Consider the following 15875-nt stretch of genomic DNA (forward strand, 5'->3'; position numbering starts at 1 on the left):
TGATAAACAGTGCAGACAAAACCTCCTCCCTGCTGGCGCTGTTAAAACCAGCCCAAACTGCAGAGGAGAGAAATAAAACCTGCTGTAAAAACCAGGGGAAATTTGGCAGCGAGAGTTTTGCCAAACCCCTGAGCCGGCCTCACAGGGTTTGAGCCGTGAGACCTGAATGTGGAGTATTGTTGTTTTACTGTTGACTAATTACTCTGGTTCCTGTGTGTGTGTGTGTGTGTATATGTGTGTGTGTCTTTGTGTGCCAGGATGTATACATGGGAATGTTTCGGCACTGTAACTGTGTGTGTGTGTGTGTGTGTGTATACCATATTTGAATGACTTCATCTGTCAACACCAGCTGTAAAGGTCTATTACTTGCTCACATGACCTCAGCAGTGTTATTTTTACACTACACGTCACTGTACAGTATATTTGACTTGTTCTTTATTCATCGGTGGAAGATGGATCACAACACCACCACCACCACCACCACTCCTTCCCTCTGGCTGTCACATGGGAGGACTTATAGATTGGGCTGCTGCACCCATCTTTGTACCTGCCCTTTATTTTAGATCTCAGCTACACACCTGTAAAGTTTCGTGACTGCATCTTGCGCAGTTGTGCTGCCAGCGCGGTGACAAAATACGTCCTCACTCATAAACACCTGTCAAAGCACTCGAAAATCGCCTCTGTGGTAGTCGATCTCCAGGACGACAACACACACACACACACACACACACACACACACACACACACACACACACAGATGAAAACAACATCAGCCAGCTGGAAGAAATTAGTCAATTGTCCATTAATCCACTCATCTGTCCAAAACAAGATAAACATTGGCAGCTCGAAGCCTGGAAGCCTGACTGCTGTGAAGATGGCGGAGGATATGCATGGTCCCAGGAGGGTGAATCACAGTATTGTTGATGAAAAACTGACTTTTACCACGCTGCCAAGCATCAGATTAAAAATTCCCCCTCGCGTGAAACAACTCCAGTCCATGAAATCTGCTGCACACATTCATGCCTCCACCAGAACAAACCCTGTTCATCATAATTTCCCTACAATGTTTTCTTTTTCGACCCTCTGATCGGTTGTTTCTGCACATTGCAGCCTCTGGATGTCGCTATTACCTGCAGCTATACAACGGTTCATATGTGGTGGCTTTAATATAGAGCATAAATCTGCTTCCTGCTGAATTTGAAAAGCAACAATAGAGGTGAATGTTTGAGGAAAGAGTGCACATATTTACATATTATTTATGCAAATCTGAATAAATGTTTTGAGATCGCCGTCCAAGCTACATTCACAGACCTGAGTACACACATATGGGTTGAGGTACAGTTTCACAACTTTCCACATTTGCAAGTAATACTGCTATGATTCTCTCTAGCCCATAGCGAGGAAGAGAAGTCATGAGAAGATAAGCTGCAGAGCATAAATTGCTTCAGAAATTAGAGATGACAGTCACTGGTGTTCTGGGCTGCTCCCACACTAATTTAATAAAACTTATTTTAACTGCCGGAGGGGTTGGTGCAGAGCAGACTGGATGGACGGTGCAGCAGAGCCGAGACACCGACGCCGTGTGAACTGTGAAGTGGTGCGGCTGATTGACAGCCATGTTTACATTGGTGGTTACCAAGCCTACGGAGAAAACAGTCTGTGAGTCACACACGTATGTTGACAAACTGAAGGTGTTATGTAAAGGCTGGAGAATTCAGGAGCGAATGCAAAGAGCTATTATAGCTGCAGGGGGAAAACAAAAAGCAAAAAATGCAGGTGCAGGGAAACACAAAGCCCATGAGCAAACAAGTGAGAATTCATTGTGAAATCAGAGTTGGAGTGAGAATAAGATGATTTAAAATGTTGGTTGGCCAGTTGGTTGGTTGTTAAACTCACTGGGTCTAATCACAGCATCTCCACCACACCTCTAAAACCTACCTGTCACAATGCTGAGTCATTATTGAGCTACAAAGACATAATGAGATGCCACATGCCAGGCATTATGTAGATTCCAGTCAGATGATCGTTTTGAGTCCCAACATTAAAAGAACATTTTGTATGATGGATCAGAAACTTTTATAAAAGTCACTTAACTTTCTGGGTATCTAAAGTTTCCAGTCTGATGCAACGCTAGAGTTCAGGGGCATGGTGTCATATTGCAGGTGCACAAAGTGTTGCATCTGGGGATATTACCTTCAGGCTGCCATTCACACTGTGAGACTCACACAGACACTCTGAGATGCCATTTATATTTTTAGACTACAGTAGCACGGGTTCAAGCGAGAAATTTAGATTAGTGTTATTATCTTTAACAGTTCTTGTGCCAAAAAACAGACACAACTAAATTATTTATCACATTTAGCTCACTAAAAGGGACTAATTTGTATCATCAGTAGCAGCAGGGCAGGCTTATTTAAAACAAATACAACCACATGATTATGACACAGACATCAGGATTGAATTTAGACCAATCCTGATTGGTCTATACTAAATCAAGCAGATGCTCCAAGTGAAGCCTCAAAAGGACTGATGGAGATTTACAGAATGAATGATGAATGGGGAGAGTGGATTTCTGCCAAACTGTAATCAAATCAAATTTGATTTGATTTTAGTCATCACTTTATTTAGCGACATGTCATCTGGTTCCACCTCAGATGTGATTATTATATATATGTGAATATAATATCATTTGAATTTTGAAGTTTTTGACTTCAAGCTAAATTTGCTACACTACTACTACTACTGCTACTACTACTATTACAACTAATTATAATGCTAGTGTTGATAATGATAATAAACTTTATTTGTAGAGCAGCTTCCATAACATGAATTGCAGCTCAAAGTGCATGCGTTTCATAGGTTCTCAACAGTCAGACAACTTAATTTTTCTTCAGATAAAGAAAATGTGAAAAAAAAATCTATAAAAGCTTTAATAAAAGAAATAAAATCATGACATTACTGATTTTATATTAAACTTACTATAACTAAACTAGCCTAAACAAAAGTTAAACTTATACTTAGTATCTTGTAAATGCTGTTTTATCTGTTATGTCGTAAATAATTTGTAAATAATATTATCTATTCACACATATATATTTGTTTGCTGTTCAAAATACATTACTGTGGGGCGGTGTTTAGCTCAGTTGGTAGAGCACCCGTCCCATGTGTTGAGGCTATAGTCCTCGCTGCAGGCGGCCCCGGTTCGAGTCCCGCGTCGGACGGCCCTATCCTGCATGTCATTCCCCCCATCTCTGCCTCCCGTTTCCTGTCACACTCTCAACTGTCCTATCAAATAAAGGCATGAAAAGCCAAAAAATATATACTTTAAAAAAAAAAAAAAAAAATACATTACTGTGCTAGTCAAAAGATGAAATATAGGCTATTATGTTCAACAATAAACAAAGTAACAGTAGCCTATAATAGCCTACATACAAACACTCAGACATTTCCAAATCGCAACACACAAATGAAAAAGAATAGTAACAAAAAAAATGAAATAATGATTAAAGCTAATAAATTAAATAAATAATAGAATTAGATAAATGAAAGATGTAAAGAATGTGAGGTATGTTGTATATGATCCTAATTTCCTATATTTGTAAATTTTAATTTATGTTCTTTGTATCAAATATCTATTTATTTGAATTTTTACCTCAAATTATAATTTCTATATATCTTTTTTATTTTTATTTTTTATTTTTCCTCTTTTTTTTATTTTATTTTATGGCTTTCCTGTTCCATCTGTTACTGTGTTAAATCTTTATTGAAATGCTGACATGTTAAGCTCAGTTTCAAAATGTATTTTATACTGAAATTTGCTGCTTGTAAGATTTGTATTTCTAATAAAAAATAAATAAATAAATAAAAAAAAAAGATGTAAAGAAATAAATTCAGGCAAATGACTAGACACTTTCTTACGTATATTGTATGAGCCAGGAGCAGCGAAGGCCCCCACGTGACGTATAATCCAGGCGCAGAAGTAGCGCTGCGGTGATTGTTCGGGTCAGATCGGAGGGTTTCTGGAGGACAAGACAGTAGATCAGTAGACCGTCATGGCCCTGAGGGTGATCCGGCTGGTCGTCCCGGCGGGGGCGGCTGCTTTCAGACCGGTGGCCGCTGTGCAGCAGGTAAAGGAGGAAACACCCGCAGCCGGAGCTTCGGAGCTTCGGGCTGTTCGGTCCCGTCGGTCGGTGTCTGAGCCACAAGGACATGCTAAGCTACGTTAGCCGTTAGCATCACAACAAGCCTGTCACTCATCGGTTCATTCACAACGTTACTGACCAACAAGGCAACACAACAAGCTGACAGTGTAGTTATTACTTGTGTAATTGAATATATGCGTAGTAATTTACACGCACCGCTAATTAAATCACGGTATCATTTGTAGCTAGTGCAGATGTGTTGCTAACGAGACTTCATCCAGATGTTGAGAGGTTGTTGCTGTTAGCATCATTGTCTACCTCACCTCTTACAGGTTTAATTAATAACTTTGTTTAATTAATGATATATTTACTTGTAATTAGGTGCGGTGCTACATCTGCACTTGTTCTGTCATGATTCTGTTTATAAAATAAATTAAAATCTGCCTGAGGACACATGGGTGAGTCGAAGCTAACTTATCTAAATCTAAATCAACTGTTTGTTTACATTCATGTGTCAGTGAGAAGGAGTCCAACCCACTGCAAACTGTTTTCTATACTGCTCAATATATAATATATGATATAAACACTGCTCAATTTATCTTGACACAATGTAATAATGTAATATATGACTTGTCGTTGCCAGCACAATTCAGTTTTCATTTCTATGCACAGTAACAAACTGAAAGTGCCCCTTAAATTTGAGACAGTCAGTGCAAGTACATTTTTCATGTACTTGCACATGTTTTTTTCCCCCAAAATTTATTTCACATTTCAATGTACATTTCAATTTGAAATCATTCAATACAAAACCCCTTTGAGGAAACATTTACTTGCATCTGAAACATTACAAGCTTATATGTACTTGCACATGTGCAACCTGTAAATTTCAAAGGCTAAGGTATATAATAATAATATTACAGGTGTCAGGCCAATGAGTGTGAGGATCATGAATGAAAGGGACATTTATAGTGTGCACCCCTAAAATCTCTGCTTGCCCACCTAAAATTTTAAGTTAGTCTGTAGCCCCTGTATTGCCCAATATTAATAATGTAATGTAATGTAATGAACTCACATCTATCTATCTATCTATCTATCTATCTATCTATCTATCTATCTATCTATCTATCTATCTCACATTGTCAAGGAGTAAGGGAAATTAACCTACAGAAAACATATTTACAAAACCAAATATCAATGAAATCTATTCTGTCTTCTACATCTAGTCTGTGTCAAGCCTTGATTATAAAGTGGGTGTTTGCTTGGAAATTTCATTGTGGTGATTTTCATTAATCACTTTGTGTGTGTGTGTGAGTGTGTGCATGTTTTGTGCAGATTCCCAAACTAATTTCAATAAAAAAACTTTATTTAAAGTTATAAAATTAAATTTTCCAGTTAGCTTGAGGCAGTGAAACGCTCCTCTTTTTTAAAATCCGTAGTTAGTTTTGGGAGTGTGTGTGTGTGTGTGTTAAAGCTGTTTGTCTGGTACTGAAGCTCTTATTTTTTCTTTCCTTAACCCCCCTGCAGGCTCAGTGTGTTTATCTGGCTCTGGTCCATGTGAACCCTGGTGTTTTCATTAAAAGTGTTTGTGTTTGTGTTTGTTTTGTATTCCAGGCGGGTGTTCACACGAGCTCGGTGCGCGGCCTCAGGTACGGCTGGTGGTCGTACGCGCTGGGTGAGAGGACGACGCCGCGGTTCACGCAGAACAGCAGAATCATCTCTGTGGACGGCAACTTGGCCTCGGGGAAAGGAGCGCTGGCTCAGAAGCTGGCTGACAAGCTGGGTGACTATCAGACGGCAGAGATCAATATCAGTATTATATACGTTGTGTGTGCTTATCTAATAGTGCCTGATCATATCAGACAGCCAGTTTATCTGTCAGGCCCCGGCGTGGACATGACAACTCTAACGTTATTGACATGTTATAGGAAATATGCTCGTTGTCGTAGCGACAGTTGGATCGTTGGTCAACATGTAGAGATATTTCAGTGGGAGGATAACGCAGATAGAGTTACTGCTGCTGACGATAACATATCCTTTGTTTTAGCTTCTTTTCTTAGACAAAAAGGGTTCTTTAAAGGGATAGTTCAACATTTTGGCAAATTGGCCCATTGCCATAATCCCTATAGTCATAGCAGTAGGTTTGTTACCTTTAATTGTCGGTGCAAGCTGTTTTTAGAACGGTGGAGCAGAGTCGTGAGCTGCTCAGAGCTACGCTACGGAGGCTCATTATGGGATTTCTTGGTTTCCCTCATCAAACTCATCAAATACACAATCCAACAACTCCACAACGCTCTGGTGGACAAGTTGTGAGCTGCACATTCACCACGCTATGTAAGGGATAATGTATAGTTGGTCGGTTGTTATGGAGAAATAAACCCCGACAGGCTTCGCGTCGGGGTTTATTTCTCCATAACAACCGACCAACTCTACATTATCCCGCTTAGAACACAGCCTACGAGTAAAATAATTAATTTGAAACATAATGGGGCGCCGCGTGGCGTAGTGGTTAGAGCGGGCGCCCCATGTATAGAGGCACAGTCCTCGCTGCAGTCGGCCCTGGTTCGAGTCCCGCGTCGGGCGCCATTTACTGCATGTCATCCCCCCTCTCTCTGCCTCCCCGTTTCCTGTCTGTCTCAACTGTACTATCTATAAAGGCATAAATGCCCAAAAAATATATTAAAAAAAAAAAAAAAATTGAAACATAATGTTGATCAAAATACGACTTTCATCGATTTATAATTGCATTTAGCGAATCTGCAAGACCGGTCACTTCCGCTGTTTTTCCGAGCCTCCTCCCGTTCGTGCATTTGAAGCCTTTGATAATCAATCAGCTGATCGATGGATTACCACACACGTGTTATTATGATGTGTGTATTGTGTGTAGTCGTATCTGTCATAAACAAGAGATTAACTTTACTGTTTACGGGGTGCGTTTGTGTGGTGGAGTCGTGGTGCCACCGAGACGAGAGGAGCTGTGACACCGGGTCAGAGGCTCTGATCGCAGGTCTGGTTTCCAGCAGCGATGTGGAAGGAGCCTCTACTCTCTCTGTAACAGGTTACCAGTCATTTATCTCTAACATCACAGCACTGAAGCTGTTTAATGACGGTAGAAATGAAACATACGGTAAAGTTTCTCTTCACTGTAAGCTGGTGATGGTTCGATTCACTGATTGATGAGTGATTGCTCCTCCAGTCAGCCGTTGCTATGGAGCCCCTAGCAACGGTCCGCTCAGCGGTGGTCTATCGAGAAATAAACACCGCAGAATATTGGTGATTGACCAATCAGAATTGAGTATTCAAGAGAGCCGTGTTCTAAGAGATAATAACACAACGTTACCACACAGAGTTGTTTTAGAGGTAAATTCATACAAAACCACTGATGCACGTTGCCTTCAGGGACAGTTTTTCATCAACAGTCTCTGTATTTCCCTCTAAAACAACTCTGTGTGGTAACGTTGTGTTATTATCTCATAGCGTGGTGAATGTGCAGCTCACAACTTGTCCACCAGAGCGTTGTGGAGTTGTTGGATTGTGTATTTGATGAGTTTGATGAGGGAAACCAAGAAATCCCATAATGAGCCTCCGTAGCGTAGCTCTGAGCAGCTCACGGCTCTGCTCCGCCGTTCTAAAAACAGCTTGCACCGACACTTAAAGGTAACGAACCTACCGCTAAAACTATAGGGATTGTGGCAATGGGTGTTGATTGAACTATCCCTTTAACTAGTCAACAAGGTAAATAAACCTTTTGTGTCTACGGAAATCAAAACAAAGCCTAAAACAAAGTATTCAGCAGACATAATGAACTCTGACTGTGGATGCACAGGGATGCTGTACATGCCCGAGCCCGACACCTTCTACCTGGACCAGATGAAGGGCGAGAAGGAGCCGCTGTCCGTCGACTACAACGGGATGTGCAGTCTGGACAAGTTCTACACAGACCCCAAAGCTGCCGACGGGAACAGCTACCGGCTGCAGCTGTGGATGTACACCATGAGGCTGCTGCAGTACTCGGACGCCATCGAACACCTGATCACCACAGGTATCACACACACACAGAGGCCGGGTGTAGTTTAACTCTGGATTTCTACGTATTTGTGGTTATTGTAGATAGTAATAATATTCACTAACCCTGATCTTCTGTGTTCAAGGCCAAGGAGTGATCCTGGAGCGTTCCCCCTTCAGCGACATGGTCTTCCTGGAGGCCATGTTCAAAGAGGGCTACATCAGGAAAGAGTGTGAGTGGTGATAATAATAATAATAACTTTATTTATATAGCACCTTTAAAAACACAAGTTTACAAAGTGCTCCACAAAACAATATAGAAAAGACAAGTCACAAATGGCCCAGGCGATACAGCAACACAGGCAATACAAGAACCCAGAGAACAGAACAGATTGAGACCAGGAGGACTCACATTAGAGTGCAGGATGCAATTAAAAATAAATGAAATTAATAAACGGGGGTTATAAAAAAACAAATAAGATACAATAAAATAAGAAAAAGATGGGATAAAAGAGTTAAAACCGAGTAAAACAAAGAGCATCAGAGTAAAACTATGAGATAAAATAGATCATAGGATGACATCATGTAATATATATAATCATATAATCATAATTAGTTTATATGTACAGCACTTTTCAAAGCAATGTAATGCAACAAAGTAGTGCATTGTGAAGGACAAACGAAAAGGAAAGTCACCGTCAACAGAGGAAATAGAAATGATATGAATCAGTTAAAAGTAATGATGAAATCGTGACTAAAAGAAGCAGATAAAATAAGTTTACAGATAAAATCATACAGGAAAAGTAACTTTGATGTGATGATGTAGAAGCAGACTGTGAGTAAAATCGCTGTCACCTCAACATCTGAAACTACAGGAATGAATCAGAACTTCAGGCTGTGACTCAGGAGGTTGAGCCGGTTTCCACTAATTACAAAATTAGAAAACTGGTGGTTCGAGGCAATCTGGGGTGCAGCTCCTCGCACGCTGCACCCCAGATAGATGCTGCTATCGTGGCTGCAGAGGGAAAAAATGACTGTGATTAGTAGCGTAAAGCCCTTTGAGTGGTTGTTAGCGCTAGAAAAGTGCTTTATAATCGCCGTCCATTTCCCAGTCCATTTATATGTGAGGTCTTAAAAAGTCAAACTTTAAAACTAATTCTAAAAGTTGAATATGACGCTGGGGAAAAAAAACAAAACAGAGACACGATTATGTTTTTGTGATTTTGGTTCGACGTCTGGCAGCTGAGTGTCAGACACCCTGAAGCTGTGCAAACTAGTGTCGGCTCAGGTCTGTAAACACAACGTTATAATAAACTCTGAAGAAAGAAATAACTGAATTTTTTTTTTTTAGCAAGGATTCAATTCAAATTGGAGGATTTGCTCTAAAATAAATGAGATGAGCTCAGAGTCTGTAATAAGGATTTCTATTTAGGTGGAGCTAAGTGGAAGAAGACTGAATAAAAAGGTTCACAGACTAAATCCATCTGAGCATCATCAGTGTGATAATGAAAAAAGAGTAATAGTCTCAGTTTAACCTCTTATTAAAATGCACCAGCTCGTATCTCAGTGTCTCGTCGAGTTCACCTGTTACTTTTCATTATCCAGCGATTAGCGAGATTCAAACTGTGTCCCACGAGTTGCACGTCTTAAAAAATAATCTCCCGTGGCTCGCAGGTGTGCAGCACTACAACGAGGTGAAGAACATTAGCATCTGCGAGTTCCTGCCTCCGCACCTCGTCATCTACGTGGACGTGCCGGCCGAGGAGGTGCAGAAGAAGCTGAAACAGAGCAGCAAGGTAAACGGATGAGACGCGTTCACTGACACCGCGGGATTCTGCCTTCTGCAGGGGAGGCTGTAATTATTCCAGCCTCGCTCATTAACTTTCAACAGAGGGCATTATATTCTATTTTTAAACTGGGAACAACAGCCTGAAAACCTGCTCAGAGGAGGAGCGGAGACAATTATTGGAGATGGATGATAATCACTCTTATTGATAAAAAATGATCTCTTTTCTCTTTCACTTCCAGCCGCATCTGCAGAACGTGCCCCTGTCGTATTTGAAAGGCATCGAGAACGGATACAAGAAGTCGTTCCTGCCTCAGATCAGGTGATTTTAAAACATTTGTTAGATCTTAACCCCAACACTAAAGCATCAGATTATTCAACCTTGTCTCGTGTTTGTATGTGTTTATGTTTGTTTCAGCGAAGCGTCGGAGGTCCTGGCGTACGACGCAACTCAGTCCCAGGACGTGGAGAGGGTGAGAGAGAAACCGACGGTCGATGGTTGATCATTTGTCTCCGTCTCGTTGTCATGGACACGATATGGCAGCAACAGCTGGGCGGATATTCCTTCAATCTGGCACAAACATTCATATGGACTTGAGAGGAACTGATGAGGCTTTGAACGTTAAAGGTCAAAGACACAGTGACCTCACAAAAGATGGTTTTCAGAAATCGGAAAATCTAGATAAACGCAACGACATTGAGGCGGAGACTTTTAAAATGCAGAGTTATGAATGAATGAATGAATGAATGAATGAAATTATGTATTTCAGTCACATACACAAACATCAACATCAACCATTTTGTGTGAACAATTTAGCCAGCACATATTGTACATAATTGCAACCATACATTTCACACACCCACAAAAGAAAAAAACATAGATATATACAGTATATGAATGAATGAATGAACTAGACAGTCCTTCCTGGTGGTGTTACCTGCCACACAGGTGTGACATAGTAAATAAACTATTTCAGATTACTCAACTATATATCGCTCTTCGTCTCGTTGCCCAGGCCTTTTCAAGAAGTAAAGAAAATGCAAATATATTCAACTGAAAAAGAAGTTTTAGCTTCTCAGCATCGTCTAACCACACTAATTCATTATTTGGATCTACCTTACTAAACAATTTGTGTCTTATAGAGTCATAGAAAGGACAGTAGAACACAAAATGAATTTCATTCTCCACCTCTTGGATGTCACATAAATTACAAATTCTATTGTTTTCTGCTGTGCCAACATATCTGCCTGTCTCGATATGAAGACCAAGTATATACCAGCTCTCAATATGAAGCACACAGGGATCTTTTCTTTTTAGACAAATTATACAAAACATAGTTTTCTGGGCCAAATACCTGTTTTATTTCACAGTAAGTATGCAGTTTATATGTTTAGAAAAGAGATAAAAAAGAGACAACAGCACACAAACAACAGTAAAAGACACAACAGAGTTAAATCAAAGATATTTGCAATAGATGGATTCACTCTTATAATAATAAAAGAAAAGGAGGTTGCACTTCATGATGCATCAGTATTGAGCTATTTTGAATATGTGAACACAATGTCTCCAAAACTCTTCAAGGGAATAACATCAGATTTAGCAGAGATGACCACTTGGGCCAAGGATGTATTGATTTTGGTTTTGGTTATCAAAGGTCACAGTGGCCTCACAAAACATGATTTTAACCTTATGAATGCAGACTTCAGGATGCACTGATTGGATTTTGGGGCAATCCTTCTTTTCTTTTCTTTTTAAGTAGTTTTGACTGTTAATTATGAACTATTCTATGAGTTAATGAGCCGTGTGTCGTCCACAGGTGGCCGAGGACATCGACTACCTGAAGTTTGAGAAGGGGCCGTGGTTGGAGCAGGACGACGTCACCTACCACCAAATGAGGATGCTGTGAGTCAAACACACATCGTCACGTTGGAAACACAAATAACAGTGAATGATAGAAATAACAACGATAACAAAGCCCCACGGGAAGATTTCCTACAGGTGGAGTCACACCCAGAAGACGTGTCACTGTCGCAGCCTTTTATTTGAGATTCTCATCAGGATTTAATGTGTGAAGAACCTGAAGGGAACTGAAAATGCAAATTTGCTCTAATTGCTCGATGCTTCCCTCCCTCCCTCTCTCTCTCTCTCGTTTTAAAACGCTTTGCTGTCGACTCCACTCACTGACCCCCACCCCCCTCCTTTTTCTCTTTCTTCTGTGTGTTTTCCAGCGTGGAAGACAAACAGCAGGTGGCAACGCTGACCCACATACCCAGATACCTGCCAGAGATCACCATCGGAGCCCACGACTATGATGAGAAATACTACGCCTATAGATCGGTATGTGGAGGCAAAACACTCATCCTCATGTCTTCATCCTCTCCATCCTTTACAGTCGCTGCTTTTTTTTCTTTTTTGGAAAGGCACATTACATCCAATAATTACAGCATTTCAGACTTTCTTTAGTCCATAGTAAGTTATTTGTCCCTTCTTCCTCTGGAGACATAAAAGGGTGGATGCAGAAGGTCCAATAGATTTTTTCCATTTTTCCCATCTGGGATTTTCTATGACATATCACTGGTTATTTTAGTTCTGAAAAACAACATAACGGAGCAGAACAGGGGAGCTCACCACCTCCGACCATCCAGCCATCACATGAAAAGGAGGGTAGGACGAGTACAAAGAGCTGTGCACCGTCCCTGTCAAAATAAACGTAATAAATAAATAAATGAATAAAGCAGATGGAATCAGATCTGATCGGTTTTACAGATCCGATTGGAATTAGAATTTTTCCTTCTCAACTCTGAAGGGAGAAAACATCTTCTCCATAACATAAATCTCATTTACAGTGTCAATCCATTCATCGATGGTGGGTGGTTCTACTTTTAACTATTTCCTCGTAATGGATTTCCTACTGGCTCCCAATGAAATACCCAGTAGTTTTTTATCTTAAAGGGACAGTTTAACATTTTGGCAAATTGGCCCATTGCCATAATCCCTGTAGTCATAGCAGTAGGTTTGTTACCTTTAATTGTCGGTGCAAGCTATTTTTAGAACAGCGGAGCAGAGCCGTGAGCTGCTCAGAGCTACGCTACGGAGGCTCATTATGGGATTTCTTGGTTTCCCTCATCAAACTCATCAAATACACAATCCAACAACTCCACAACGCTCTAGTGGACAAGTTGTGACCTGCACATAGAACGCGCATCATCAGGTTTGCATTAATTTACCTTGAACACAACTGTATTTGATGAGTTTGATGAGGGAAACCAAGAAATCCCATAATGAGCCTCCGTAGCATAGCTCTGAGCAGCTCACGGCTCTGCTCCGCCGTTCTAAAAATAGCTTGCCAAAATGTTGAACTATTCCTTTAAATATTCCAGTTTTCAGGCAGTAAATCTCCCCATTACATAGTTTCACATTTAAATTGAATATTTACACCAAATGCATTGAATCTCTTCCAATTAAGTCCCCAAAAAACCCGGCAGTCCCAGAAAGTAGCTGCTATTTTAACAAACAAACAGTGGAAAGTCACACGACACATAAAAACATGAATCACAAGGCTTCATCATGTTTTGGATGAAAGGATGATAATAATAATATAAAAATCAGCAGCAGTCACAAGGGATCGCCACCTTGTATCAGCTCGTATACGTTCACGCGTCACTGTGACTGTGACTCGACTGGTGGAGGTTTGAGTTTTTCTGACGCTGCTGATCTCCTGGGATTTTCACTCACTCACTCCTTCACAACAGTCTCAGGAGCTTTTCTTTTTTACTCAGAGTGGAGCTGAAAATAAAACAGCAGCAGCAGCTCTGAGGAAGAGGTCAACGCAGCGCTACGGTCCCTCAGATAACCACTCTTTACATCTGAACATCTCCACATCCCGTACACGTTATGAAACAGGAGTTGTGTTTCCATGGAGATGAGTCGAGCCGACGTCTCCGACCCTTCAGCTCTTTTTTTTTTTTCTTACACTCCTCTCCGTGAGCGGTTCTGGCGATACGTTAGCTGGTTATCTGGTGTCGAGGAGCTTTATTAAAAACCTGCAGAATGATGTTATTGAAGGAGCAAAGCGCCGCCGCCGCCTGTTCTCTCTTTACGCCCGATGCTTCTCCTTCTTCTTTCTCCTCGTCTCCGTCTCGGCCGTGAAGCCTGTCAGCGTGATTGAATTCATTTTCTTTCCACCCCTGAAATATTGAGCGACTGGTAGTAGCTACGAAAAGGCAAATGTCAAGACGTGGAGTGTTCTGCGGGGCGTTCGGTATCATCAGTCTTGCAGGGTGGAAACATTTGGGTCTGACCTTTTCTGTTCGACTGCAACTGGAGACTTTTCTTTTTTTCTCTTTTGCTGCATAATGCTACGAAGAGGCTGCGACCCAACGTTTTGTCATGAGCCGAGTCTCAGCGGAGAGAATGAGAAAAGCGTGACTCACGGTGGCGTCGGCTCCTGCAGCGCATCTCAAGAGTCACAGAAGGACACGGCATTACCAGTCTACTAACGTTGAGGATTACAGTCTGACAGAGAGGAAGTGTGAAGATAGCCCACTCGAATCATACCAGACGAAATCCAGTGTTTCATGTTCAGTCTCTAATTAAGTTTTTCTTATTTTTTTCCCTTGCAGCTCCCAGGGAAGAAGTACGCCCCCGGCTACAACGCAGATGTTGGAGACAAATACATCTGGTTGAAATGAGCGAGTTCGCCGACTCGTCAACGCATCCGACCCCTCGTCACAGACCGATCAGCTTCCTGCGTGAGCTGTGGACCGATCCTGGTCCGTTATCGACCCGCTCGTCTTCTGTTGTACATCCTGAATAATATGTATGTATAAAATAAGAAAAAAAGAATAATAAATTTTGAATCTACAAAATGTTGTTTGGCCTTTTTGTTTGTTGTTCATTGTTGTAAGATGAGAACTTTAAACTGCATTACACACACAAAAAAACACATTTAATGAATGTAATGAATCTGCCTGCAGCTGTACAGATATTTAAAATACTTCAATACTTAGGAATAGTCTCCCTGGGCTCAATTAAACATCCCATCATGGGGCGGTGCGTGGCGCAGTGGGTAGAGCGGCCGCCCCATGTAGAGGCTACAGTCCTCGCCGCAGGCGTCCCCGGTTCGAATCCCGCGTCGGGCAGACCTTTCCTGCGTGTCATTCCCCCTCTCTCTGCCTCCCCATTTCCTGTCTATCTCTACTGTCATCACTATCAAATAAAGGAAAAAAAAAAAAAAAAAGCCGAAACATCCCATCATAATACAAAACAATGATGTAAATTAAAATTACAGATAGACAGGAACATGAAAGTAAAGAACAGTCACATGTCACTATAAATACACTAAACAACAAGTAAAACTACTAATATCAATGACAAGTTACCATGTTACATCTGAAGAGAATATTTGATACAGTTCAACAATAATTATATCACTAAATACAGAAGATCCAACGATTGAAAACAAATAACTGATTAAAAAAACATCAGTGAACAGTATTTCCTGTTGATAATTATGACGACTTACCACATAACACTGTCATTCATTATCTGTTTATATATCAGCTTCTAACTGTAGTTGAGCTGCAGTTTTTACATAAACACTGATATCTGCTTATATCTACATTACTTTGTCATAGAACATTTAATATTTGTTTTTATGTCATTACAATGCTAAATATGTTACCTTAAATAAGTTCTCCAAAAGACCAAGAAGAAATAAAATACATGTATAAAGCTCAAATTACTCAATTAACTCTGAGACATGTCTTTTCCCTTTAATTAAATTAGATAAATGAATGTCAAAACTTACTCGTATTGCATTATATTTCTGAGATATGTTTATTTCACTACTGTCACTGCATCACTTAACTGTGAGGAAAATAAGAATTTAATCTGCTCCCACACAAAGAAATGAACGGTCTATAGTTTTTATCTGGTAAATTTA

General features: G+C 40.6%; 1 protein-coding gene across 2 annotated transcripts; it reads left to right on the forward strand.

Moving 5' to 3' along the window:
* The first annotated feature begins 3984 nt into the window (after nucleotides 1-3984).
* Nucleotides 3985-14799, forward strand: ndufa10 (NADH:ubiquinone oxidoreductase subunit A10). Of its 2 annotated transcripts, none has more exons than XM_085765150.1 (10): nucleotides 3985-4127; nucleotides 5754-5922; nucleotides 7966-8181; nucleotides 8291-8377; nucleotides 9819-9940; nucleotides 10173-10252; nucleotides 10349-10403; nucleotides 11748-11833; nucleotides 12160-12268; nucleotides 14554-14799. In XM_085765150.1, the coding sequence occupies exons 1-10, from the start codon at nucleotides 4053-4055 to the stop codon at nucleotides 14620-14622; spliced, it is 1068 nt and encodes a 355-aa protein (XP_085621276.1). In that variant the 5' UTR covers nucleotides 3985-4052; the 3' UTR covers nucleotides 14623-14799. The 2 variants fall into 2 exon arrangements, with proteins under 2 accessions (XP_085621276.1, XP_085621277.1); XM_085765151.1 differs by having other exon boundaries at nucleotides 10185-10252.
* The last annotated feature ends 1076 nt before the right edge of the window (nucleotides 14800-15875 follow it).

Source organism: Trachurus japonicus, chromosome 21, assembly GCF_045865225.1.
Source record: "Trachurus japonicus isolate A0001 chromosome 21, Traja_1.0".
NCBI lineage: Eukaryota > Metazoa > Chordata > Actinopteri > Carangiformes > Carangidae > Trachurus > Trachurus japonicus.

Bases quoted from the DNA above. Each gene is read 5' to 3' on its own strand.
- ndufa10 (XM_085765150.1), top strand. From the start codon at position 4,053: ATGGCCCTGAGGGTGATCCGGCTGGTCGTCCCGGCGGGGGCGGCTGCT. The intron at 8,182-8,290 runs GTATCACACACA...TCTGTGTTCAAG, and splicing joins CGAACACCTGATCACCACAG to GCCAAGGAGTGATCCTGGAG. The intron at 12,269-14,553 runs GTATGTGGAGGC...TTTCCCTTGCAG, and splicing joins AATACTACGCCTATAGATCG to CTCCCAGGGAAGAAGTACGC.